Raw genomic sequence first — 23,625 nt, 5'->3', positions numbered from 1 at the left:
TCGTCACCTCTTTCAGACGTCTGTGTCCAGCATGATCTCACCACTTCACTCACCTCATCTTCTATTCTTTATATCACACATAATGTCTGTCTGTTTGTGTAATTGTTGAATGGAAGCTCCAGAATGGTACAGTACAGCTCTCATATGGATAATACAGCTTAATGGCAACCTTTTTTTGCGGAAGTATTCTTCCTGTTCCATAAGATTCTCAATAAAGAGTTCTTCAACCATCTCTTGCTTGAATCACAACATTATAACAATTGATTACAGAATGGAAAAAGTGCAAATTGCAGAATGTATTGAATCACTGAATCACAATCTTTTTGTGTTGTGTATGTGTAAGTTGAGTGGATGAATGAGTGCGTGTATGAATAATAAACCTTCATGAGCATGTGGAGAGATGTGGTCTTGTATTTCATGTGCAGCTGCTACAATTTTCCCTCTCAGCTTGCTTACACCTTTATCTTGTATCTCTTCTTTTCTTTTTCTTCCTCCTGCCTTTTTTTGTATTCTTTCTCTTACATACCACATCTATGCCCATCACTTTGCGTCTTTCCCGCCCCTCTCTCTTGACGTCCTTTCTATCTGCCACTTCTGTCCATCCTCACACCCCAAGAGAGAAATGCTGTGATTTTTCTGCTCCTTCCCAAACCTCAACTAGAAAACATTGGGCTCATCAAGCTAAAGGGAAAAGGCTTGAAACGGAAGGTCTTTCACGCTAGCTGTGAATGGTATGCTGGAACTGAAAATGGCAAAGTACCTTCTTTTTTGTACCCCATTCCTCTTTTACAATGTAGTTTGTGTTGCGACAACGTAACTGCACCACTGTTGGTCTCATCGAGGTACGAGGTGTCAAGTCTCAGCGTTGATTAGTCTCAGCATCCCCTGTGATCCGCTCTGTGAACTTCACCCATGATGCACTGGTGCATTAACCTCTCACGCCCCTCAGGAAGGGGTTTTCACACTTATTTTGCTCTCTATTGGTTACTTGTGGCCTTTATGTACAATTTATCTGAGAGGTTTTTCCCATTCCAGTCTGAGTGAAATTCACAATAAGTCTGATTTGAGTTCACAAAGAAGTCAAATTTATTTCCCCTGTCAATGTATTTCATATTTGAATTCACAAACCCAAGCTAAATGTAACCCCCTTAATGAGATGCCACATTTCAGTGTGGTGTTAAGTGTGTGTGTATGATCTAGCATCGTGAGGTTCTGATCTCTCTTTTCTTCTTCCTCTACCCATCCCTCCCTGACAGGCTCATGCCTCGAGAGTCAGCTGGCAGAAAGTCCAGCAATGCAGGTAGACGGGAGCGACTTAGCCTCGCCAATATCACCTCGTGCTAGCAAGAGCCGGATGTCCATGAAGCTTCGCCGTTCCTCGGGCTCTGCCAACAAGACTTGACCTGAGTGAGCAAACACACACTTCACTCCATTCGCGCTCACGCCAGAACTCCGCCCACTGCACTGTCAGAGACAAACCACACCCTCTCGCCTGCGGTAGCCACACCCCCAATGCTGTCTGACTCCCCCCATTCAGAGCCAGAGTGATCAACAACGACTGAAATGTTTCTTTTTTTTTTTTTTTCAATCGCTGATGGATATTGTGTTGCGTTTTACCTTAAATAACTTCCTTTACTGTTGTCGTAGCTGGTGCCACTGTAGCTGCCCAATACTCAAGAGTGCCAGTGATCATTAAAAAAAAAATCATCATACGATAATGTTTCTTTTTGATTGCCATCGTATCAACCACAACTTTTTAGATTTGTACAGAAGACGCGGTAATTGATGGCGAAAGAAGTGTCCAAAAACATGTTGTGGAGCAGATTTGCGTTTCACATTTCAGTTTGTTTTCGCTTCTAATGTGGAACATGTTTTATATAACATTGACACTCACATTTGTTTGTTTATTTGCTGGTTTTCTTTATGGATGACGGTTTATTGCAATTTGTAAATTCAGTTTTCGCTTCGTTAGAATGTTACAGATTTTTTTTATGTTGATGTTATACTGAACCGCCCCTTTGTCATTTGTAACGGTTATTTGTATGTGTGTGTGTGTGTGTGTGTGTATATATCTATAAATATAAAATATATACATATTTAATGTATGTGTATAGTGTATGAACAGTATCTGATCTGTGTACATATTTACCAATATTTAAATCAACCAAAAAAACAAAGTGAAATGGCCACTTAGAACAAGTCAAAGAACAAGTCTTCAGCTTGAATGTCTGTCTGTATGGCTAGATTTTTGCTGGACTCTGTCTTGTTATTTTCGTTTCATTGCACAGCAGCCTTAGAGACGAGCCCATGCAGGTTTATCAGCTCATTTACAGAATAAATCATTTGACTGCAATGCTCTTTTTGATTCACCTCGTCTTAGATGGGATTTTTAAGGAAAGTGTGAATGAGTTGCCACATTAACAGGTCTTGCAGGGAGACGGCGATGTTGCCAAATTTAACTGAACTACCCACTTCAGGACTTTTTAAGCTAGTTCAACAGTGCACATGGCATGTTTTCAGACAACTGGACAGCCTTTAATGTAATCATGTCCTGTTTTTGTTTTTTTCTTTCTAAACATGTAGATGTGGAAGTGTACAAAAAAAAAAGTCTTCGACACTAGCTTTGGTCTGCACTTTTCCGTTTAATTTTGACCGTTTAAGGGATATAAGGGTATCTGACCCTGTAGATGACGGATGCAAGTTATTACTGTTGCCATGTTTAAGATAAAATCAAGTTTGTATATTTTCTTGAAAGCTATGCGAGACTTCATGGGGTCAGATTTTATTATTTTCTTTTTAATTTGAATTTATCAGAAAAAAAAAAAAATACTTGTGGAGTTGAAATCATGCAGCACCCTTCTGGATTGAAATTATAAAGTGTATATTAAAGGCCTGCACACAAGCAACTGAGACCTGTACGTAATTTCAAGAGGAAATAAACATCCTCATGGGTAGATTTTGTGTATGTTACTACTGATCAAATGCTGCATGATTCCAGGACTAACTGCATGTGTTGATAAAACAGCTGCACACGCACAGATCCACAATATTGTCACATGCTAGTAACTCTGTACATTTGTATCGGATGTTGAAGGAGAGTGGATGTGCAACTACAATTAAGAATAAAAATATTCTTACAACATAGAAAATCCTGTGCAGTTATTGGGTGCATCAAATGTTTAACCATTTATATTTTAAATGCACTGATTTTTCTTTTTTATTTATTTATTTGTTTCTAGTTTTAAGCAGCTTCTCCTGTAAATTTTTGCAAATGATAAATAAGCTACATTTGAAAGGGTATTCAAAGACCGTTCAGTTTATTGACCTTTTAATTTCCCCCATTACAGCTGAAAATGGCTACATATGAAAATAGAAAGAAATATGACACTTGTAGTTTATTATTACATGTGGGCCTCTAATAGTCTTGATGTATGCTATGGCATTTCCTGGCGGTTGTTATGATATAAATAAATTTTTTGCAGCTACAGTTGTCAATTAAAATATAATGGAATGTACAGTACCTTCATTCATGATCTAGAAATCAAAGCACCTTCTAAAACGATTCAGACTAATAAACTTTCCATGGGAGCTATTTTTACAATGATACATAAAATATATGAACTGCCTTTTCCCGTATTATAAAGACATATATTAATCAAAATCCTGCTGAGAGCCTAGAGTCTCAAGCCTGATAGATCTTTTGTTTTCCCGCTTTAAACAGTTTCACAAATTAAATTAAACCAGTAACATTAAAAACCTTTAATGGGTAACACTTTATAACTTTTAATAATATTAGCAGTAATGAGTTTCAAATAGATGTGAATCAAACCTGAAAGTGCTTATAATAATCAAATCTGAATTTATATGAGCGAAGTATTATATACAGGGTTCACATGGTCATGGAAATATCTGGAAAAGCCTGGAAAATGTAATGGAAAACATAATTTTAATAAATTTTTCAATAATGAAAGCCAAAGAGATTTCAGTAGTTAACATTTATATTTCTTGATATTCTCCATTCTAAAACATTAAATTGATGGGTTTTTTTTTTTTTTTTTTTGTAACTATAAATGTCTATAGTTTTTGTTTATATTTTTGGTATTCTAAGCTCTTTATATATTTAATTGACTATATATATATATATACAGTATTGTTCAAAATAATAGCAGTACAATGTGACTAACCAGAATAATCAAGGTTTTTCGTATATTTTTTTATTGCTACGTGGCAAACAAGTTACCAGTAGGTTCAGTAGATTCTCAGAAAACAAATGAGACCCAGCATTCATGATATGCACGCTCTTAAGGCTGTGCAATTGGGCAATTAGTTGAATTAGTTGAAAGGGGTGTGTTCAAAAAAATAGCAGTGTGGCATTCAATCACTGAGGTCATCAATTTTGTGAAGAAACAGGTGTGAATCAGGTGGCCCCTATTTAAGGATGAAGCCAACACTTGTTGAACATGCATTTGAAAGCTGAGGAAAATGGGTCGTTCAAGACATTGTTCAGAAGAACAGCGTACTTTGATTAAAAAGTTGATTAGAGAGGGGAAAACCTATAAAGAGGTGCAAAAAATGATAGGCTGTTCAGCTAAAATGATCTCCAATGCCTTAAAATGGAGAGCAAAACCAGAGAGACGTGGAAGAAAACGGAAGACAACCATCAAAATGGATAGAAGAATAACCAGAATGGCAAAGGCTCAGCCAATGATCACCTCCAGGATGATCAAAGACAGTCTGGAGTTACCTGTAAGTACTGTGACAGTTAGAAGACGTCTGTGTGAAGCTAATCTATTTTCAAGAATCCCCCGCAAAGTCCCTCCGTTAAAAAAAAGGCATGTGCAGAAGAGGTTACAATTTGCCAAAGAACACATCAACTGGCCTAAAGAGAAATGGAGGAACATTTTGTGGACTGATGAGAGTAAAATTGTTCTTTTTGGGTCCAAGGGCCACAGGCAGTTTGTGAGACGACCCCCAAACTCTGAATTCAAGCCACAGTACACAGTGAAGACAGTGAAGCATGGAGGTGCAAGCATCATGATATGGGCATGTTTCTCCTACTATGGTGTTGGGCCTATTTATCGCATACCAGGGATCATGGATCAGTTTGCATATGTTAAAATACTTGAAGAGGTCATGTTGCCCTATGCTGAAGAGGACATGCCCTTGAAATGGTTGTTTCAACAAGACAATGACCCAAAACACACTAGTAAACGGGCAAAGTCTTGGTTCCAAACCAACAAAATTAATGTTATGGAGTGGCCAGCCCAATCTCCAGACCTTAATCCAATTGAGAACTTGTGGGGTGATATCAAAAATGCTGTTTCTGAAGCAAAACCAAGAAATGTGAATGAATTGTGGAATGTTGTTAAAGAATCATGGAGTGGAATAACAGCTGAGAGGTGCCACAAGTTGGTTGACTCCATGCCACACAGATGTCAAGCAGTTTTAAAAAACTGTGGTCATACAACTAAATATTAGTTTAGTGATTCACAGGATTGCTAAATCCCAGAAAAAAAAAAATGTTTGTACAAAATAGTTTTGAGTTTGTACAGTCAAAGGTAGACACTGCTATTTTTTTGAACACACCCCTTTCAACTAATTGCCCAATTGCACAGCCTTGATAGCGTGCATATCATGAATGCTGGGTCTTGTTTGTTTTCTGACAATCTACTGAACCTACTGGTAACTTGTTTGCCACGTAGCAATAAAAAATATACTAAAAACCTTGATTATTCTGGTTAGTCACATTGTACTGCTATTATTTTGAACAATACTGTATATATATATATATATATATATATATATATATATATATAAACTAGAAAATGCATTCTCAAAAGTTTGGGAACCCTGTATATAATGTATGTTAATAACCTGCTAGTGGAAGTTATAAAGTGATATCCAAGATTATCAAAGGATACATAAACTATCCTGTTTTCAGCAAAGAAAACCTGTAAATTCGATATTCCCACATAAAGTCACTGGACGTATTATTAGTGATAATATCAACAACAAGCCGTTAGGCGTAGTCTGAAGTGTTTATGAGATCAGCATCCCGGCCTGACGGCCATCTGTAAGAGCGTCACCTGTCTGTGCTCTGTGGGATGAGTCTTGTTGATGTGTCTGGTCAAACCCGGAGAACTGAAGAAGGTGGAGGGACAGTGTTTGCATGAGAATATCTGCTGTTCTCCAGGACTCAGGTCAGGTCTGAGGAGTAAGTCATCTCTGACCGCGTGCCAGAGTCGGTGTTTTTCCCTGATCTCCGCGGAGGGGAAGTGCGCTCCGCACAGGTGACACTGGAAAGTGATCTGTCCGCTTTCAATGTGACCGTATGAGGCTGTTTTGATCGTCTCGTGCGCGGCCAGGTGTTTCCTCAGGTAGGCTTGCCTGCGGAACTTCTTGCTGCAGTAGTGACACTCAAACACTTCTTCTGGAATGGACGAGGGCAGGTAGGGGGTGCTGGACCTGTCGGGCTCCTCGGGGTAGTGATCGAACAACCTCGAGCTGTCCGCGGAGCCGATATGAATCTCAAAGCATTTCTCCGAGGACGGGTACCTCTGGTCCAGAGGAGGGTCTTGGGATCCCATGTGCATCATGTTGCTGTCCGGTGCTGATCTGTGCTGTTGGGAGCTGTCCGGACTCAGTTGGTGCTGATTGTTCACTCTCAACTTGCTGGCGTTCTCTTTCCCCTCCACTGAGGTCTTCTCGTGGTTACGCGCCTCCAGCGGAGACTTCTTCGCGTCTCCGGTGCTCAGGCTGCGAGGTTTGTGCCATCTGCGATGGGACGCGAGGTTGGCAGGACAGCTAAAAACTTTGTCGCACTCCGGACAGCGGTACTCAACCCGGACGATCCTGGAGCACTTGTGCTGGGCTAGAGAAAACGGATCAGTGTATTCTTCCTTACAAAGCTGGCAGATGAACTCACCGAGAGGTTTTTTTCTACCACTTTGTGGTTCTAGTTTTGACTCAGGACTTTCTTTTTTTATTTTAAGCCCGAGGACTGGTGATGTGGTGACTTCGTCTTCAAAATTGAGCTTTCTGATGACTTTAGGCTTTTTTGGTGGTTTGCTCTTGCGCTCTGAGTCCATGAACGCGCGTTTTACGCATTGATGAAAGGGAGGGTAGGGGGGCACCGATGAGGGCACTGGTGTGCCAAACTTCATGTCAGAGTGGTTCATTAGCAGACGCTCGATTGAAGACACTGGGGTGACCAAGGGAAATGATTCTGCCATGGCTGGTGAGCTCAGACACCTGTCCAAAAGCTCCGTGCTGATGGGTTTGATTGGGCTGTAGGAGTCTGTGCTGTTGCGCGGAGATGACGCGCTCTGCTCTGGATGACTGAAGTAGCTCTGTGCGTAATCGCTCTCTCCAACAAGCCCTCCAGAGTCCTCCTGAAGATGTTTCTGCTCATGTTTAGAGCTAATGACACTTGTCCATGATTCTGTAATAGGTTCCAGCACGTCCGGCACACTTGCATTTGAAGTTTGGGAAGACAGGTCCTCTTTGCGCGGCTCTTTTTCTTCTTGAGCACGCACTTTGTAGGATGCAGATGAGGCACGTTTACTCCGTTTCACTAAAAATCCTCGTGGCATCTTCTTGTCAGATTCACCCAAAGTCCAGGTGAAACCACTAAGGAGAGGATGTGGGCTGGATACTGTCGACTTGATGCGTCCCGTGCGCGTTTTATCCTTTCGGTCGCCTTCAGGTTCTGTGCGTGCTCACTGTTAGTACTGCAGTTGTGCCCAATCAGTGCTGACATTCAAACAAGGAGGGGCGGGACGAGCATTAATGAGCTGATCCAGTTACAGATTCATTTCTAATGGGCAGCAGACGGTTATCTCAAAGGTCTCAAGGGATCGATGGGCTCTTTAACCTTCCCATGTTTTCCAGTTTCCGGTTCAGTAATGTGAGATCAGTCCACCGAAATATATAGAGTAATAAAAACATAAACATTTAAACTTATATTTAAAGGGAATAATTTATTATTTATATACTTAAATTATGAATTAAATCAATTTGAAATATTCTTCCCCGTCACCCATATATATATATATATATATATATATATATATATATATATATATATATATATAATTAAATGTGTAATTTGTATTTATTTATTACTGTTTATTTGTAGATATTTATATATAAAATAATTAATTATATTGATTAAAATGTTATTGAAAACAAATAATTGTTATTAAGATTTTTATTCAATTTTATTTTGATTCAATGTATAATGTTCCAAACTGTGTAGCTCGGCAAATAATATTACCTTTAACTTTGTCGGTTTTATTTTATTTTATAAATACAATTATAATAATATTGATAATGTGCAGGAACGCTCTATCAAAATTACTGCGTTTACTAAAACAACAGTACAGGCTACAATACTAATAGGCTATATTTAATTAGTGGCCGAGCACGAGTGCAGTGAGCGATGGGAATATGCGCCGCTGGTTTTCTCACGTGAGGTCAGTCAGCTGCTGATAACCTGAAGCTGTGATCGCTGATAACAGACGCATCTCTTTATTCTGTGGAGCAGGGAGCGGACGGATGCTGAAGCCACAAGTATGTTACCTTCCCACTGTGTCGAGCAGCGATTCTCCTCCCATGACACTCACCATGGACGGCAAATGAGCGTGATAGATAGATAGATAGATAGATAGATAGATAGATAGATAGATAGATAGATAGATAATAGATAGATAGATTGATTGATTGATTGATTGATTGATTTGTGTGGAATGATGAAGCATTTCTTGGCGTTTTCTTGCAGGTTGGCTCTGGATTTCGCTCTGCAGGAGACGATCAGCTCCAGTATCAGACTCTGGCAGCTTTACACAGACAGACTGTCGAATAATTCATGTTTAATCAGCTTTAATTAGGACTCGTTTTGTATTTATCACTAACACAGTTTTGGTCCATTAGCTCAAAATTATCACATGGATATTAAATAAACTGAAACACTATAAACGAAAATAAATACAAATATTTCAGTATGTTTAAATCATCATAATTATTATTAGCCTTTTATTATTATTTTTATTATCGGTGTAACATTTTTGCTACTTTTACCCATTATAAGCAGTTTTATAACAATAATGATCCACTCTATTAATGCATTTCTTTAAAATAAATAATAATTGTACACACCTGGTTTCACGTGAAAGTATTAATAACTTTATCACAAACCAAGACGTCTCGTAGGCTACAATTTGGACTGTCACTTATTTAGGATATGTGCCTTTAAAAACCTGAAACTTTTGCATTAATATTTAGATTCTTAAGTTAGATTTTTATTAAAATATATAATTAGCATTACTGTTAATGTATATATATATATATATATATATATATATATATATATATATATATATATATATATATATATATATATATATATATATCGTTCGGTTCAAAGATGGTGTCTATATATTGGCTGTGTTTCACTCAGGTTTAACTTGCGGATCTGTGGATCTGCTCTTTATTACAGTCTGTTGCCATCTTGTGGAATATTCGAATAATTGCACTTTTGAAATGTTCTATTGTTATTTGATAGCAAGACCTTTTATTTCGCTTTCACTTTCTTCCTTTGCAATTTTTATATAAACAATAAAGCCATTTTCTAGATGTTTAACACACTGTGCAATAGAAGTATTTGATAGATAGACAGACAGACAGACAATCAGTCAACCAGTAAATGTAAATAACTCTGAAGACACTAAAAATATGCGTGGTCACTGTGTTGTCCGTATAAGTGTAGCAAAGGAATACATGCATCCATTAGAGGGCGGTAGGGAGCAGAAACATCTGCGCTTGTTTGTGTAAAATATTCACAGATTCCATCTGGGACTGTTACATTGGCAGACGTGTGTGCCAAAAATACTTTATGCTACTATATATATATATATATATATATATATATATATATATAGTAGATATTTATTTTATTTTATTTTTTGCGTCATTAGTTTATTAATTTATTAATTTAAAAATCCATGAGATTGAGTTCTCACATCTCTGTTGTGCCTACAACACATTGTTTATATAAAAATATAAAAAATAATATAAAATTGCAAAAAATGCTTGTCATTTAATTGTTTTTAGAACTGAATTGTCTCTTTAGACAAAACGGGAAATACCACACTGTATGCATATGCATTGTCTGGGCAACTTTGCATATGAAGTTGAGAGAAACCTCCAAGTTAAAGGGATAGTTCACCCAAAAATGTAAATTCTGTCATTAATTACTCAACCTTGTGTCGTTCCAAACCCACAAGACCTCCATTCATCTCCAGAGACAAATTAAGATATTTTTGATCAGCTGTGCCATTCAGATACGCTGTTTACCCTTTGATTTAAACAGAAACAATGTATCCCAAACGTATCATAAAAATATTCTCATAGCTTTTTAAAATTACGGTTGAACCCCTGATGGCCCCTATATTATTTTATCAATCTCCTTGCTACATTACTGGACCTTGTTCGTTGTAGTCCCTTTGCAGTCTATGAGAGCTCTCGGGATGCATCAAAAATATCTTAATTTGTGTCCCAAAGGTGAACGGAGGACTTACGGGTTTGGAACAACATGAAGATGAGTAATTAATGACATAATTTTCATTTTTGGGTGAACTATCCCTTTAAGTATGCAGGGAATGCACTGGCGCTTTAAAATCAATACAATCCCCTGCTTAAAGGTTAAACTACTCATAACCATTACATAACCTGTAGACTACACCCTTTCAGGTGAGATTGGTGTGGAATCACATTCCATTCATATTACTTAACCAATGTGATTTATGGACCGAGCTTCAGGATTCCCCTCTGTGTAAAATGTCCACTGCTTGAAACTGGGAAAATTGTGATGACTTGTTTAAAAATGTCACTGCAGAATCCCCATCCACACCTCTAGGAACAACACGTCTGTTGATGGAAAGATGGGGGAAGCCTGAAGGTAAAAGATTAGTGATTTACCCTATTTTCATATTGAAAAGTGGCCTTTATCTCTAATGACTATTAGAAATGACACTAGTGGAGTCTGGATGAGAATGGAAATTCCAGTGGTGTTTGGAGAGGGTGGGTCACACATCCTTCACTTCACGTCTAAACCTTCAGCGGCATTCACAGTGAGTCAGCAGGTGGTGTGTCAGAACATGCCATTTCATTTTATATAAAATTGCATTATGCTCACACATGAGTGAAAATGTAGCATTTAGCTTGACAAACTGGTAAGTCACCATCTTATATCACAGGACATCATGTGCCTTATTTAATCAGTTTCAAGAAATAGTATCTCAAATTGTTCACATGAATTTATTTACATTACCTTTCAAAAGTCTCTTTGGGTCACAAAGGCTGCATTTATTTGATTAAAAATATAGTAAAAACAGTAATATAGTGAAATAATATTATTAAAATATATATATATATATATATATATATATATATATATATATATATATATATATATATATATATATATATATATATATATATATATATATATATATATATATATATATATATATATATATATATATAAACTATATGAATATATTTCCAATTGTAATTTATTCCTGTGATGCAAAGGCTGAATTTTCCATATTCTTCAGTGTCACATGATCCTTCAGAAATCATTTTAGTAGGCTGATTTGGTGAAATAAATAAAGTTAAAAACATCTGAGCTGTTTCATTTTTTGAGGAAACTGTGATACAATTTTTGAAGAATAGGAAGTTTAATAGAAGAGCATTTATTTTAAGCACTTGCCACTTTATAGGTGCTTGGTAACACATATTGCTAATCAGCCAATCACATGGCAACATTTAGGCATCTAGATGTGGTGAAGACGACTTGCTGAAGTTCAAACCGAGCATCAGAATGGGGAAAAGGGGGGATTTAAGTGACTTTGACGTGGAATAGATGTTAGTGCCATATGGCCTGGTCGGAGTATTTCAAAACCTGCTGGGATTTTCATACACAACCATCTCTAGGGTTTACAGAGAATGGTCCGAAAAAAAGAAAATATCCAGTGAGTGGCAGTTGTGTGGATGAAAATGCCTTGTTGATGTTGGAGGAGAATGGGTAGACTGGTTAGAGATGATAGAAAGGCAACAGTAAAAAAACACGTTACAACCAAGGTATGCAGAATACCATCTCTGAACACACAACACGTTGAACCCTGAAACAGATGGAAGGGTCAGAATTTGGTGTAAAGAACATTTCTCAACAGTTTAGGCTGCTGCTGGTGGTGTAATGGTGTGGGGGATGTTTTCTTGGCACACTTTGTGCCCCTTAGTACCAATTGAGCTTTGTTTAAAAGCCACAGCCTACCTGAGAATTGTTGCTGACCATGTCCATCCCTTTATGACTTCAGTGTGCCCATCTTCTGATGGCACTTCCAGCAGGATAATGCACCATGTCACAAAGCTCAAATCATCTCAGACTGGTTTCTTGAACATGACAATGAGTTCACTTTACTCAGATGGCCTCCACAGTCACCAGATCTCAACCCAATAGAGCAGCTTTGGGTTGTTGTGGAACGGGAGATTCACATCATGGATGTGCAGCAGACAAATCTGCAGCAACTGCGTGATGCTATCATGTCAATGAGGACCAAAATCTCTGAGGAATGTTTCCAACACCTGAATCTGAATCTGTTGAATCTGTGCCACAAAGAATGAAGGCAATTCTGAAGGCAAAAGGTGGTCCAACCCCAAGAGGTTTGTAACAATTGTAACAATTAATGACAAATGCATATGTGCATGAAACTAAAAAAGAAATCATTCATTTACCATGATAGTATTCCAAGAAAGTCAATATGGCTTCCACAGAAAAAGAAAAAGAGAGATTCGGCATAATGTTCATGCAGCTCTTTTCAACTGAATTGAAAGTGAATGGGGAGTGACGCCATCAAGCTCCAAAAATGATAAGCAAATGCATTATAAAATCAGAATAAGCCATGTGATTGCTATTACAAGGAAATAATTGGAAATGTAATTCTCTATTCATCCATAATGAAAAGATTGCATTAAAATGTGGTCACATGTTATACAAAAACCCCAATGATTTGTTGTGGCTGAACTATTCCTCATAGTTCATTCCTTATAGCATCACATCCATGTTATCGTATTATTTTCACATGGCAACAATACATATTAAGCATGTGAGATGGTAAGTGATGAGTCGGTGATCATGTTTAAATGTGACGGATGGTCTTGTTCCTGAAGTTTAGCTTGTGAATCATTAGAGGAAGATTGTGTGTTTATGTGTATGTCAGAACTGCCTCAGCAAAAGAGCCAGGGGCTTTAGTAATAGTCAGTCCACTGTTCTCCCACCGAACATTTCTGTGCAAGGACTGCGCGCAGAGAGCTGGACAGGACATCTTATCCACACTGACAAAGGAAAATTTTCAGTTTCCAGAATTTGATCAGGTTAAATGAGTTGGGACCTGATAACACTGCGAAGCAATTGCATTGTTGTGATTTGTAGGTCACTTTACTACAATATGCACTCATCATCTTATCTATACTTGAATGAATTAGATTGTATCAGAGACAAGTTACTCAACCTGTTTATAGGTCACACTGATATAAGTTTACAGTAGTAAAAACGTTCCACTGGGAGTACACTTTCTGTTGTACTTTTAGACAATGTGAATTTTGCAAATGTAGATGCGTTTTAGTGGAACACCCTCTGCCCTTGGGGTTTACCGTGCATGGTTACTGTTACTATGGTAGTTGTGTTTGAGGACAGACTGTAGTGGATAGTACACTTGCGTCTTGAACGAAAAACGACGCATTCTCTGCTTCCTTTGTGTGAATTTGAATGCCTTTGTGGGCAAATGCTCACGGCAGAAATACAGACAGAGGAGTTTCCATTCTTCACATTATGAGGAAACAGTACTAAGTTGGCAACGTACACTCTACTTCCTGGACTTTAAATGAATGTACATTAACTTACTATATTAATTCTCTCTCTTGCAAAGTCAGAATTATATAAGCCATCTAAAATCTATGTTTGATACCTTTCAGCAAACATTATGTAAAAAATGAATAATTATAAAACTAGTAAAATTATAATTTAAGAATTAATAATAATAATGATATACTTTAATAATATAGTTTATAATCGGAATTATAAATTAATTTATAATAAAAATCAAATTAAAAAATATATTATACATTTTATTTCATGTTTTAATTTGATTAGATGTTGTGATATCAGAATTACAGAGACCATCAAAATCTACATGCATGATTCAATATCTTTCAGCAAAATATAAAAATAAATTAAAATAAAATAAACCATTATTCAATAATTCATTATAATTTGTAAAAAATAATTTTATATTAGTAATAATTACTATTATTGTGTACTTTAATAATATCATTTTATAATTAGAATTATTAAAATATAATGATAAAATATTAGAAATATAAAGATGTTTTAAGATTGTTTGTATTATACATTAAATTTACCATCATCGTTTGTGCATTACTTTGCTCAAATGATGCAATATCAGAATTATGGAAACTATCTGAAAAATATATGCATGATTCAGAATCTTTCAGTAAAAATTTTGAAATGTTTTGAACATGGAATTTTTTGCAAAGCCCCAAAGTACACTTTGTGATGTTCTGCACTAAATGTTTTCTTTTCTGACACAAAATGTTTAGGATTTTTTTCTTTTCAGCCGGCCCCAGCTGGATTCTGTAATATCTTTGCAAATGGAAAAGTCGGGCTTTCAGTATTACTGATCTGATAGTGTTTAATGAAGCAGAGAAAATTTCCCCAAACTCCTGGCTTTGTTAATTCCCTGTTCACATAATTCAGACGTCAATTCACTCTTGGAAATCCCCCAGTCTCAGTGAAGCTCCGCCCTTTTCTTCTTCTCTTTTAACGCTCAAGAGACTCTCAGTCCAGAAGAGCTACACAGACATCCGACACAAACATGGAGCTTTACAGAGGCAGCAGCACCAACCAAATGGATTATAACGACGATGGCCGAGGACCCAAATCTGGGAAAATGCTTGCAAGCACCGACGACCGTTTAGACAGCGGTTTGGATTCGCTTAAAGAGGAAGAATGCACGGACGTGGTGGTGTCTGATTTCGGGCGGATGAGTATGGCCGAGCGACAGGACGAGCCCTGGAGGAAAGTGCTCACCGAAGACGGAGACACGTAAGTGCGCGGAGATGTATAAAACAATATTTATGTAGCTCATGCAAAGCATTTATGTGCATTTGATATTTTAAAATAATATGCATAATATATAATGGATGAACAAGAAACAACCTTTTGGTTGCAGAGAACTATTTTTTTATTTTTTTATTTAGCCCGCTTTGTTGTTTTTAGCAAGTTTTAGTTTAATGCAAAAAGTCCTTCAAGTTTATGATTGTATTTCGGCACAGTTAAGTAATTTAAATGTTATAATCAAACTAAACAACTTTTAGTTTGTAAAGAGCTTTAATATAATTAATAACTTTATTAATTAATTTATATGTTTGTTTTTCAAAGTACTTATTTCACTGCACTGCTCTAAAAAAAAAAAAAAAAAAAAAAAATCAAAGCAAATGATCGTTTCGTGAGCGCTGTTAAAGTCTTGCTCGTTCCATTCACAACCGTATAGTCATAATGGACTTTATGTAAACAGAAACGCTGCATCAAGCACGGACTGTTCTCTGGCGCCGCGTCAGTGTGGGCGGGGCTTCTGCGGGTCTCTGGCCTGGCGTCAATGTGGGCGGGGCCTCGCGAGCTCGGAAAGTCCCGGGCTGCGCGCCAGACAGTCAGACGCGCGAGAGCCGCGCATGTCCCTACTAGGAAAAATACAGTTCTCTGCAAACCATAAAAGTTGGTTTATAAATGAAAAATGTTTTACGGTTGCATAATAATGTTTATCCTTTTTATTTTAAAGGTATCTACATCTTGCCATTATTCACGAGGCCAAAGAGGCTGCATTAAAAATGATTCAGTTGTCCTATGGTGACCCCTTCCTCAACATACAAAACAACCAGAGACAGGTACAACAAGATTAGTTTTAAAAACATGTGCATATAATATCAAATATTAGCTCTTTTTATGACTATTTAGCTCATTCTAAACCAATCTCTTCTCATTTCAGACTGCATTGCATTTGGCAGTCGTCACAGAGCAGCCTCTTATAGTGGAGCAGTTACTGAAAGCCGGCTGTGATGCATCTCTGGTCGACGACCGTGGAAATACAGCCCTCCACATCTCCTGCAGGACAGGTTCTCTGGCCTGCTTCAGCCTCCTAACGCAGGGCTGTCCACAGCAACTCCCAGCCATCCTCCAGACACCAAACTATAACGGTAAGATGGTGTTTTCAATCTGCGATGAACTTCCCTGACCTTTGTTTGGACATTTTTGATCTGATTTGAATCTCATTTTACTCTCCAGGTCAGAAATGCATACATGTGGTCGCCGTCCAAGGCTACCTGTCGCTGTTAGAAAGCCTCATCCAGTTTGGCGCAGACATTAACGCACAGGTAAGAATGAGATTTCTCTCGAAACAAATCTGTTTGTGTCTTAATAAACCGAAAAATTACTTTGTGAAACCAAATGGCTTAAAATACTTGTATTTGTCTTTAGGAGCAGTGTAATGGCCGGACCGCTCTCCACTTAGCAGTCGACCTCCAGAACTTTGAGCTGGTTAAACTTCTAATCAGCAAAGGCGCTGATGTTCACAGCTTCACGTACGGCGGTCACACGCCTTATCACCTGACCTATGGCCGAGCCAACACAGACATCCAAAATGTCCTGTGTGAGCTCACGGTGCCACACCTAAGGGAACTTCCAGAGAGTGAGTCAGAAGATAGCGACGAGGATTATGAAGACCAATGTACATTTGATGATGAAGATGTAAGCATTCCTTTTTTTTTTTGGTGTTCACTTGATTCCTTTCAAATAATAAGCGTTTATGTAGTCCCTAATTTCTTTTTTGCTCGTTTCACAGATCTATGATGATATTAAAATGGTGGGGCAAGTATAGAAGGACTTCTGGTGGATGGAGGTGTGAATGGAGAACGAGATTGATATTCTCACTCAAGGTGCCTAGAAAGAGTCCGCAGTAGAGCTCGCAGGGTCTCCGGTGGCTCACGGCTCATTGGCGGCGCAAATACAAGACTGATGTAAAAGGAGGCCCTGGAAATGAAGGGTGTATTAGAACAACACTGGAGAGAGGCTGACCAAAGCATACCGTTGGCTCTCGATCACGGACTGTACTGTCAGCCTGAATTAACGGCTGTGTTTATGTTGTACTGTGATGTAAAATATTGTGCATACAAACAGATTTATTTTTATATTAACATGTACATGTGTGTATATAAAAGATTGCATTGTCTTTTTGTTGTTTTGTGGAAAGATATAACACATTTTAAATTAAAACCTTCAACTTGACTTTGTGTCCTTCCTTGGAAATGCACGAGAACCGTTCTACAAGAGAAATGAGGATGTTAAATATCCTTTTATGTCACTGAGGAGAAGTGTTTGTAACTGAAGAACTTGTACTCTGTTTTCCGTCAGCTGAGTTCACTGGAATTTCCTGAGCAGGAAGGGCCTCTTAAACAAAATAGGCAATGCTGAAAGTTCCCAACTTCCTGAATTCCCAAAATAAGGAAGATCGTGGAATTACACAATGCGGCTTTATGCCGAATCTATCAGGGTGATAAATTAGTTAAGAATTTACCCACTTGTAACTCTTTGGGTTTTAAATTATATTCTTAGAAAAGTGCCTCCCATGTTGACGTTCTTGGGAAAGGGTGTAGTGTCCGTTCGGCATGTTATTTGAACATTGTTTAAGACTGATCTTAAGATAATTAAAGATTAAATTAAAGATAGACCTTAAAATTTCCACATCCTTTATTGGCATAGTTTTAATATCCCTAATGTTTGCAATTTAATTTCACATTTAAACCAACAACGTGAAGTGAAACTCCTTGAAATTTTACTCAAATTTTCACAAGCAGTTCAACTTTTGTCGCACTTTGCTTTTGTCTTGCACCTTACAGTAAAGCAGAGTGAAGAAGTGTATGTGGTTTTCTTGATTTGAATACAAACCTGAGATCTCTAAAGGGAATCCACCTTCAGCTTAACCCTGCTTGTTTCCGAACGTGAATCCGGACTGTACGCCTTTTTGATTTTGAAATACCGTTAGCGTCTTCAGTCCCTGGGACACCTCTTGAAAAGATCCATGCAAATGATGTAGTCATAGCACTCGCTTTCTCAGCCCTGAGGAGTCGGGTTAGGACAAGCAGGGCTCTTGACAGCTCCTGTAACTGCAGGAGAATACTCATATGATTCAGCCAGATCCGAGAAATGACAGCAGGCCGACACTTGGAAAATCCGTCTGTTTTTTTTTGTCATCTATGAAGTGCAGAGCACTACAGCTATGCAAATACTATGTCTGGAGGGGATTGTTAAGTGAGAGTTTAGGAAATGCTAGTTACATCTTTAAGAGAGTGTGAAAAAAGCAGACAGGTGCTGACTTACACCGCTTCCCATAAGTGAAGGAGACTGTGAGATTCTTCCTGGTGACTGAAAAAATGTAATGTATTGTAAAAAGCAGGAAACTGATTCAGGCAGTAACCCATTTCCTCATAAAGGAGACAATATGTAATATAATACGGTGACTCAGAAGATAAAGTTTCATGAATTTAATTGTAACAGCAGTTTAAAGAGCTTCATATGTGTGTGTGTGTGTACATATATAATGGGGTTCAGTTTGAGACTGTTGTTAATCTTAGAAGTAAAATCCCATTTAAAGTCCTTAAAAGTTTTACGATATTGAAAAAACTAAAAAAATTGGGAAACAAAGAAAGGTAACAATGTAAATTATTAAGAAATTTCTTATGTAATTTGTAAATGCATTTTTTTTTTTTATACCAGAGAGAAACATTTTCACTGCACATAATTCTCACTGAATTCAAAAGAAAGAACCAACACACTGCTTTCCAAAACTTTTTTTTTTTATTGTACTGTTACAAGAAAAAGCTAAATAAACAGCAAAAAAACATCAGTTGACCTGAATATTGATGACGTGATTGTAATTCTCGGACTTTTATTTGTCACAGGGTACAATCTTCTCAATCCCGTTCAGTTAGGGCCATGAGGTGGGTGTCAATCTCCGACTCTGACAAAATTCTGAAAAATATAGAAATATACAGAACTACAAAATGAAATTTTTTATAAATGTACTCATTCATTTTACACAAAAAAATGACAACAAAAGGTTAAATGACCTAGTGGTTTGAAATACAGAGAATACTGTTAAAAAAATTTGAGGTGGTAACACTTTCTATGAAGCCTGTGTTTATAATACATTATAAGAGTATTCTTAAGGCATTTATAATGAATGCATAATGCATAACAACAGTTTTAATGCATTATAATATTTACTTATTTGTGCACTTATAAATAATAACAACATTAATAACAACCTTTTTCTTTTTTTTAAACAGCCATAAGATCAGATATCTGATCAGATGAACGTGTAATTTAATTTGGCACATTTGATTTGAACTATATTTGTTGTAATATCAGTAAGATACTGTTCAGATCTTTTAAATGAACAAATAATGTCAAGATATGACACTTATAATCCATTATAAATTAAGTGGATTTAAATAAATAAGCATACTCATAAAAGTTATAACCACAAATAAGTACGTTTTATAATGTATTATAACTGTTGTTTGATGAAACAACATACGTTTATTTTATAATGCATTACACATTCATTATAGTGCCTTAAGAATACCATTATAATGTGTTATAAAAATGGGATTTTGTTCAAATGTTTTTGAGGGAAGTAACTTATATTTTAAAGTGTAATTTTATTCCTGTGATGCAAAGCTGAATTTTCAGCATCATTACTTCAGTCTTCAGTGTCACATGATCTTCAGAAATCATTCTAATATTCTGATTTGGTGGCTTGTGAAAAAATTATATTATCAATGATGTAAACAGGTGTGCTGCCTCATATTTTTCCTGAAACCATGATACAATTCTTTCAGGATTCTTTGATGAATAGAAAGATTAAAAGAGCAGCATTTATTTGAAATGAAAATATTTTATAACGTTATAAATGCCTTTACTGTCACTTATGATCAAATTAATCTGCCCTTGCTTATAAATGTCCAAATAACAAATTCTTACTGACTCCAAACATTTGAACGGTGATGTCGATATGAAAGTACAGTCTAGAAGTTCTGGTGACTGCTAGTGCCTAGTGGGGATTTTTCAGTGTTTATAGAGTATGGTTGGGTTGTTGACACACAGGACATATGTAAATGCTATGTAGTGATATGAAAATATTACATCCTGCTCATTTTGAAATTTCCAAATTCACCTGAACTTGGGCTCCTCTGTGGTAACGACCCCGATCTCCAGCTCTGAAGGCTTGAAGTCGATGGCCAGAACGGTAGTCAGGCAACTTATTGCAGTCTGTGGGGATGAAAAGTGCACACACAAAAAACTCGATGTGAGAGGATTTAACTTCAAAAAAGGGTATTAATTCCATTCAGGGTGAATATATCATACCTCTACTGTTTGGTCAAAATTCCAATCCAATTTCTTCTTTGCCTTTTTCTCCAGGAAGCTTGTTGCTTCTGTTTGTTTCACCCCAGCAGCAGTGGCCTTGAAGCCGCAGTAATAACCTGCAGGATCACATTTATAGACCTGCGGCCCCAGCTCCTCATCCACGCCAATCACAATCATACCTGACAGAACAATACACAATATTGACAACGATGTCTTATGAAGATGATATAATGATGTAGCAATAACATTCCTTAATATGGAATTCTGATATGTACAGACAAAGTGTGCATATTTTGAATGCTTAATAGGAAGTATACAAGCAGAGAACAGTACATTTGATACTGCATCGCACAATACAGTGACCTGATATTAGAGATTTTCAAGAAACATCTCTTCTTATGTTGATATGCTTAATATTTTTGTGGAAAACTGGGCTCAGGATTCTTTGGTGAATAGAAACGTCAAAAGAAAATTTATTTGAAAGAAGATCTTTACTGTCACTGTTGATCAATTTAATGCATCCTTGGCAAATTAAAATATTGATTTCTTAAAAAATAAATAAAAATCTTACTGACCTCAAACATTTGAATGGTAGTGTATGTAGAGAGCATGACAGTAGTGGTGTCTGGTTGCACCAAGTGGGGATTTTTACAGATTATGATTTGGTGGTTGACACACAGGACATATGTAAATAAATATATGTAAATTATATGTAATGATATGTAAATGTTATATTGCACAATGTAATGCATTAGTCTTTATATTAGATATTCTAGTCTCATCTATTAAAAGTTTGAGTGTTTTACACACACACACACACACACACACACACGCGCACACACACACGCGCACACACACACGCGCACACACACACGCGCGCACACACACGCGCGCACACACGCACACACACATATTGGATTAAACAGGGCAAAAATTTATATATGAGATGCTGTGCGGCATATGACAATGTTTAAATACTTATTTTTGTATCGCATTCTACAGTATATAAATGCATTATAAGTAGAATGTTAACTACTTTAATATGTGTACTAATTTTCTAGACTAATATGGTATACTGTAAGTCTATTGTTTCCTGTAGAGCTGCTTTTGAAGTAATTTAATAATTGATGAACTTTGCATGCTACTGAACTGAACTTAAATCAACATTGAACTAACTTAAGCTAAATATTGAAACTATTTGTCTTCAGTAGAGTTTTGTAATCGAGTTTCTTAAATGATGAACTTAATGAAATGATGATTTTTTTCCTGTTTATTTATGTGTAGTTGAATATTGCATTAACCTCTATACATATAAATGTGACTTGATTCCATTCCTTCTGCCCTCAATCAGAGCACATACTTACAGCAGCCCAGTGGCCTCATCTCTGCGTTCTGTGTGTACACCTGTGAGATGTCTGCAATGCGCTTGCACAGCATGTCTACTGGGATCTCATAGCCGTATTTATACTTCCAGTTAGCAGCTTCATATCGCGCCCTCTGCACCTGCGACCTGCTGTCAGCTTCAAAGAGAAACATAATACATCACATGTGGTGTAAAACAATACATAGTTTTACATTTCACCATTCAAAACAGCCGTAGCTGGAGAGTTGCTGTGTGCATAGAAGAGTTTACCTGTCATGCCTGACATCACACAGCCAATATTCTCTGTTATTCTGAATAAATGAGTGACAGTGGATTCATCCAAAAGCTTATCCTGAGCAATCAAAAGAGGAAAACGCAATAAGAGCACATAATACTGCTTTACAGTCACTGAAATGTTTCTGCATAGTTAAAATGTTAATTTGGAACAAGTAGCAGTTAAATTAAATAAAAATTCAGTCTATATTTAACAGTGTGGTTGACAAAAAAAAGACAAAGTCAAAACAAACTTACTGGAACTTTCTTTTGAGTAATAACAACGGCACAGTCTTTCCCTCTAACTGCTACTGATGTAAGACCTCCCTGATTAATGGCCTTAAATGCATATTCTGTCGAAAATAAAATTAACATGTTAACTATGATCATTATTGTTCATAAAATTGTAACCCACTCAATTTTGACATCCAAATATTATATAATTTTATTAATGGTAATTCATTAATATATCAGAAAATATGCAACCATACATAAAATACTTTACAATTATGTTATTGTATTATATATATGCATGCATGCAATACAGATTATATCGATGAAAATAATTCAGAAAATGTACTGACGGATGATCTGCTCAAGTGAAACGTAAACAAAACTGAATAAATATCTGCATTCATAATATTAATAACTATAAACATGAAACCGACAGAGCTTTTATCTATATCTATACATATTAGATTTATAGATTACTCTGTCTTGTAACTTTAACCTAAAACTGAAACATAAACATATGAACGTGTTCCGAAATCTTTTTGTTGCCATCCGTTTCAATCAAAGAAATGTTTAGTGTGTCCATAAACACATTCGTCTGAGCCAGAGAAAGGGCATAATGGTCCTGGTGCAAAATGACTGGGCATTTATTCTCTCGGTTTAACAAAGACACACTTTCATCGATACGCACCGACTTGATAGAGTCTCCCCTCAGGAGAAAAGATGGTGATGTGTCGATCAAACCCCGCGCTCGAGCCTCGGGACATAATGCGAGAGATTTACTGTTTAATATAAAATTTTGTAAACAGATCTGACCACACTGCTCTGTTGTACACCGGAAATTATAGCACCGGCTCCAACATTCACATCCGGGTGAGATGACGCGTTGCCATTGCGTGAGAAGCACCGTAAAAAAGCTCTTCAATTTATTTGGGATTTCGCTGATGCTTATATAATACAAACCTTCTGCAAAAAATAAAATATTTTTTTAAAGCAGGTCATTATATAGTTTTAGTATAATTTTACTAAATTCATATATTTAATTTTATAAGTAATTAAATTTAAATCGAATTATTCACATTAATGTTTATTAACTGATTACATTTTTTATGGTAAGGTATACATTTCCAAATCCAAATATTGCCCCTTAATAGAGTAGTTAATTTCTATCATGAGTGTATTTTCATAAGGGAGTGTA

General features: G+C 36.7%; 4 protein-coding genes across 9 annotated transcripts in view; 2 read left to right on the top strand and 2 right to left on the bottom strand.

The window, feature by feature from the left end:
* LOC128031747 (ral GTPase-activating protein subunit alpha-1) overlaps positions 1 to 3,149 on the top strand; it is a 62,117-nt gene extending 58,968 nt beyond the window's left edge. For 5 of the 6 annotated variants that reach the window (XM_052620124.1, XM_052620125.1, XM_052620122.1 and 2 more), the window contains one exon: positions 1,257 to 3,149. In XM_052620124.1, coding sequence (XP_052476084.1) covers positions 1,257 to 1,402 — 146 coding nt within the window. In that variant the 3' untranslated portion in view covers positions 1,403 to 3,149. The remainder of the gene's footprint in view (positions 1 to 1,256) is intronic. The other variant, XM_052620128.1, reaches the window with a different exon arrangement.
* A 2,646-nt stretch (positions 3,150 to 5,795) lies between these two features.
* Positions 5,796 to 7,932, bottom strand: LOC128031751 (insulinoma-associated protein 2). The gene has a single exon (XM_052620139.1). It carries the CDS (start codon positions 7,590 to 7,592, stop codon positions 6,048 to 6,050), a length of 1,545 nt encoding a protein of 514 aa, XP_052476099.1. The 5' UTR covers positions 7,593 to 7,932; the 3' UTR covers positions 5,796 to 6,047.
* Positions 7,933 to 14,912: 6,980 nt separating this feature from the next.
* nfkbiab (nuclear factor of kappa light polypeptide gene enhancer in B-cells inhibitor, alpha b) lies at positions 14,913 to 17,419 on the top strand. The gene is made up of 6 exons (XM_052620143.1): positions 14,913 to 15,184; positions 15,918 to 16,023; positions 16,125 to 16,332; positions 16,421 to 16,509; positions 16,613 to 16,882; positions 16,977 to 17,419. The coding sequence occupies exons 1-6, from the start codon at positions 14,955 to 14,957 to the stop codon at positions 17,010 to 17,012; spliced, it is 939 nt and encodes a 312-aa protein (XP_052476103.1). The 5' UTR covers positions 14,913 to 14,954; the 3' UTR covers positions 17,013 to 17,419.
* A 1,550-nt stretch (positions 17,420 to 18,969) lies between these two features.
* On the bottom strand, positions 18,970 to 23,300 carry LOC128031755 (proteasome subunit alpha type-6). The gene is made up of 7 exons (XM_052620144.1): positions 23,119 to 23,300; positions 22,455 to 22,549; positions 22,194 to 22,275; positions 21,925 to 22,080; positions 20,561 to 20,739; positions 20,370 to 20,464; positions 18,970 to 19,162 (listed from the first exon to the last, which is right to left on the bottom strand). The coding sequence occupies exons 1-7, from the start codon at positions 23,192 to 23,194 to the stop codon at positions 19,105 to 19,107; spliced, it is 741 nt and encodes a 246-aa protein (XP_052476104.1). The 5' UTR covers positions 23,195 to 23,300; the 3' UTR covers positions 18,970 to 19,104.
* Between the last annotated feature and the right edge of the window lie 325 nt (positions 23,301 to 23,625).

This window comes from Carassius gibelio, chromosome A17 (genome assembly GCF_023724105.1).
Source record: "Carassius gibelio isolate Cgi1373 ecotype wild population from Czech Republic chromosome A17, carGib1.2-hapl.c, whole genome shotgun sequence".
NCBI classification, from domain to species: domain Eukaryota; kingdom Metazoa; phylum Chordata; class Actinopteri; order Cypriniformes; family Cyprinidae; genus Carassius; species Carassius gibelio.
Note: the sequence above shows the minus strand (reverse complement) of the source record. Positions and strands in the feature narration are given on the sequence as shown.

Excerpts from the sequence above, each read along its gene's own strand:
- nfkbiab (XM_052620143.1), top strand. The coding sequence starts at position 14,955 with ATGGAGCTTTACAGAGGCAGCAGCACCAACCAAATGGATTATAACGAC. Across the intron at positions 15,185-15,917 it reads CTCACCGAAGACGGAGACAC|GTATCTACATCTTGCCATTA; the intron begins GTAAGTGCGCGG and ends TTTATTTTAAAG. Across the intron at positions 16,883-16,976 it reads GTACATTTGATGATGAAGAT|ATCTATGATGATATTAAAAT; the intron begins GTAAGCATTCCT and ends CTCGTTTCACAG.
- LOC128031751 (XM_052620139.1), bottom strand. The coding sequence starts at position 7,592 with ATGCCACGAGGATTTTTAGTGAAACGGAGTAAACGTGCCTCATCTGCA.
- LOC128031755 (XM_052620144.1), bottom strand. The coding sequence starts at position 23,194 with ATGTCCCGAGGCTCGAGCGCGGGGTTTGATCGACACATCACCATCTTT. Across the intron at positions 22,276-22,454 it reads TTACTCAAAAGAAAGTTCCA|GATAAGCTTTTGGATGAATC; the intron begins GTAAGTTTGTTT and ends TTGATTGCTCAG. Across the intron at positions 22,081-22,193 it reads TGTGATGTCAGGCATGACAG|CTGACAGCAGGTCGCAGGTG; the intron begins GTAAACTCTTCT and ends TTCTCTTTGAAG.